A 3083-nucleotide genomic window follows, 5' to 3' on the forward strand; every position below is an offset into this window, starting at 1 on the left:
CTGGACACCAGATGCTGTATTTATAGTGGACTTACGGCCCTTATGTGTATTACATCCCATCATTTGTTCACTCAACAGTAGCTGATGCTGGAAGTGTCAAGCACAACCCATGTCGCAAGGGCACTGCAGCTTAGAAGGAAAGAACCAGTAAAGAGACACCAACCTGCTGAGGAGCACATTGGTGGCAGAGCTTGTACAAACCCCCACGCCTCTGTCCCCAAGCAGCTCCCTTGGCGAACAGTTCTCGGTTTCTCTGCCACATCGGTACCTTTTGTCTTTGAAATCCTTTCAGAGAGAGCAGAAGGAAAATGAATTCCAACCCAGGAAAGAACATAAAATATTTTTTATTACCCATAAAGTACTGCTTGAAGCTGAATGGGGCATCCAAGTGCTGCCCTTCGCAGGTGTGCAACCTCTGCCAAGGGCAGAGTGCTTCCCCCTCAAAAAGCATTCCTGGCCAAAGGAGACAGATGGAAATCATTCATGTTCCCCCGCAAAGAGATACGTTAACCGTCAGACACTTCTCTTTGCTGTGGAAGTTTCCTTTTGTTGGTTTTATGTGGCTTTCAATGCCACTAAGTTAATTAATATGACTTAATTGCAAGGAATTTCCAAGCCAATAAAGCACACAGTGTCTATGATACACTTGTCTTGACCAAACAGGTTAGAGGAGCAAAGTGGATTTCACAGGTGCCAGGCATGTGCGCAGGGCAGTTTGTTTTCCTCAACAGGCTGGACAAAGGCATCCTTTATCCAAGTGAGGACACTTGGACACAGACCTGTGGGCGAGGCAGCTGCCATGTTTGGGCATGGACGTGCCTGCCAGCCCCTGGTAGCTGCCTGCTCCAGGATGGTTGGGAGCCTCCCAGTGCTATGGGGTAAAAGCCCACCCACAATGGCGTTAGTGCAGCCCAGATTCACACCCCACCATCCTTCGCTGGTGAAACATGTTGGGTTTTTTTCTGTTTGCCCATGTTCTGATTTCTCTTGTAAAAATATGTTTCTAGCCAGAACTGTGGACATGCATACCCTACGTTTCTCGCTGTGCTTTGGTGTGCTGGCCTTCTCTGCAGCCAAGGTAACATTTATTTTTTTCCCTTCAACCTTGCACCACTTTCAGCAAGAGATGGCAAGTGCTTCGGAGGTTATTCTTGCAGGGACCAAATCCTCCTGCAGCATGGGAACTTGTCTCCCCCGTGACCTGCAGCTATGCATACTGTTTAATTAGCAGCACACTCCTGGCATGGTTTATGCCAACAGACATGTTCCCAAACATGATTCAGAGCAGTCCAGGCCAGGGACATTTCCCATACAGGCATCAAAGACGAGATCCGTCTGTTTTGGATGGAGAGTATAGTAATTGGGTGCCACATTATTCACCCTCAGAACTGGAAGTGGACTCGTGATTAAACCACCAGAGCTGCCAGCCCTTCCCAGTGCTGAGGGCCCAGGAGTATTTATCTGCATTTCTAAATATGATCTCCTTCAGTGCAATTTGATTTTACCGAAAGTTGAGTACTTTCCTGGGGTCCGTGGCTATTCTTTCTGGAAAAGAGGAGTTTCCTGACCACGAGAAGGCAGCTTTTTGCCTGCAGGTGTGGGGAAAGCTAGAGTTGGGGGGGAAAGTCCCTTTTTATGTGCTCAGAAATGAGTATTGGGCTGTACTATAGTCCTCCATTTGCTCCAAGAGAAGTGTCTTTTGGTTGCCTTTTATTTCTGGTGAAGACAGTGCCTAAGCCAGCACCCTGCTTCCTGAGCTCAGCATGATGCACGCTGGATTTCCAACGTGCTCTGCATTGGGCACAGCTGTAGGCAGGCTTCAGAAAAGCTGTAGCGATGGCAAGGCAAGTGCTCTGTTTCCCATGCAAAGGTCTCTGTCCCGGTTCCAGCACTCCAGGCTGCAGGTTCCTGTTTCCCAGTCCAACACAGGCAGCAGATGGGGACAGTACATACAGTGGGACCCAGGCTGGTGTTTGTAACGCCATGTTTTACCCTTTACCCAGCTCCTGCCGCCTTTGCTGGCCTGATGTACTTGTTTGTGAGGCAGAAGTACTTTGTGGGCTACCTCGGCGAAAGGACTCAGAGGTAAGGACTGGCAGAGCTTCTTTATAAAATCTGGGATGTAGCGGCCGCATGGCTGAAAGCTGTCACTTCCACAGGCGCAGCCACTAGCTGATGGTGCTGCCTGTGACAGCTACTAGCATGGGGTAGCACAGGAAAGGCCCCCTCATCTGGGTGCACAGGAGGAGCTGTGGGAGGTGTGGAAGGTGCAGCAGGACTGGGGTCAAGGGAGCTGCAGGAACAGAATGGCTGTTTCAGCAGCTCCTGCTCACAGCCTCTGCAAACCCACACGTTTGCATGTTTGTGCTGCTATTTGCACAAGATCATCCTTTTATATTAATAAAGCTCATTACAGACATGTGGAACAAGGTTGTCCCACAGCCTGTGATGGCTTATAAGACATATAAGTCCCTCAGAATAGCCACTTTTGTAAGCCACAGCCTACGCTGAGCACAGAAGGCCAAACCCAGAACCAAATAGATCCTGAAAATGGTATTTAAGAGCTTGTAGCTGCCTTGCCATGCAAAACAGAGCAGAAATCTTCCCCTTCTGTCTCAGTCCCTGATGTTTTTCAGCTGGTGTGTGTTAATGAATTGCTTCCCCCCCTTTCTGCCTCCTCAGCACTCCGGGTTACTTGTTTGGAAAGCGCATCATTTTGTTCCTGTTCCTCATGTCCTTGGCCGGAATACTCAACTACTATCTCATCTACTTTTTTGGAAGTGACTTTGAAATACACATAAAAACGATAACCAGTGCCATCTCTCCGCTGCTGCTCATCCCCTAGCTCCCCGCAGCACTGAGGGGGTCAGCGTCCTTCATATATCGATACCCAGAAGCACCCATAATTCAACTGTTTAAGAAATGAACCCGTAACCCTTTTATATTGCTATAAATCTCGTGCTTGATGGGATTTGCAGTTTGACTTAACCTTGCTTTTTCCTTCAGGAAAAAGATTTATCTTGAGCATTCAGCACATCCAAGGAGTGGTAACAACTTCCAGCTAATTCTTTAGATTTCTTTCC

The 3083-nt window shown here is 48.3% G+C and overlaps 1 protein-coding gene across 1 annotated transcript in view; it reads left to right on the top strand.

Annotated features, from left to right (window-relative positions):
- The window catches only part of ALOX5AP (arachidonate 5-lipoxygenase-activating protein), an 8263-nt gene extending 5182 nt beyond the window's left edge, over positions 1-3081 (top strand). The window contains exons 3-5 of the mRNA XM_010131957.1: positions 1008-1078; positions 2004-2085; positions 2683-3081. Of these exons, the coding sequence (XP_010130259.1) occupies positions 1008-1078; positions 2004-2085; positions 2683-2845 (316 nt within the window). The 3' untranslated portion in view covers positions 2846-3081. The remainder of the gene's footprint in view (positions 1-1007; positions 1079-2003; positions 2086-2682) is intronic.
- Positions 3082-3083: the final 2 nt, after the last annotated feature.

Source organism: Buceros rhinoceros, unplaced genomic scaffold, assembly GCF_000710305.1.
Source record: "Buceros rhinoceros silvestris isolate BGI_N320 unplaced genomic scaffold, ASM71030v1 scaffold7832, whole genome shotgun sequence".
Taxonomy (NCBI): Eukaryota; Metazoa; Chordata; class Aves; order Bucerotiformes; family Bucerotidae; genus Buceros; species Buceros rhinoceros.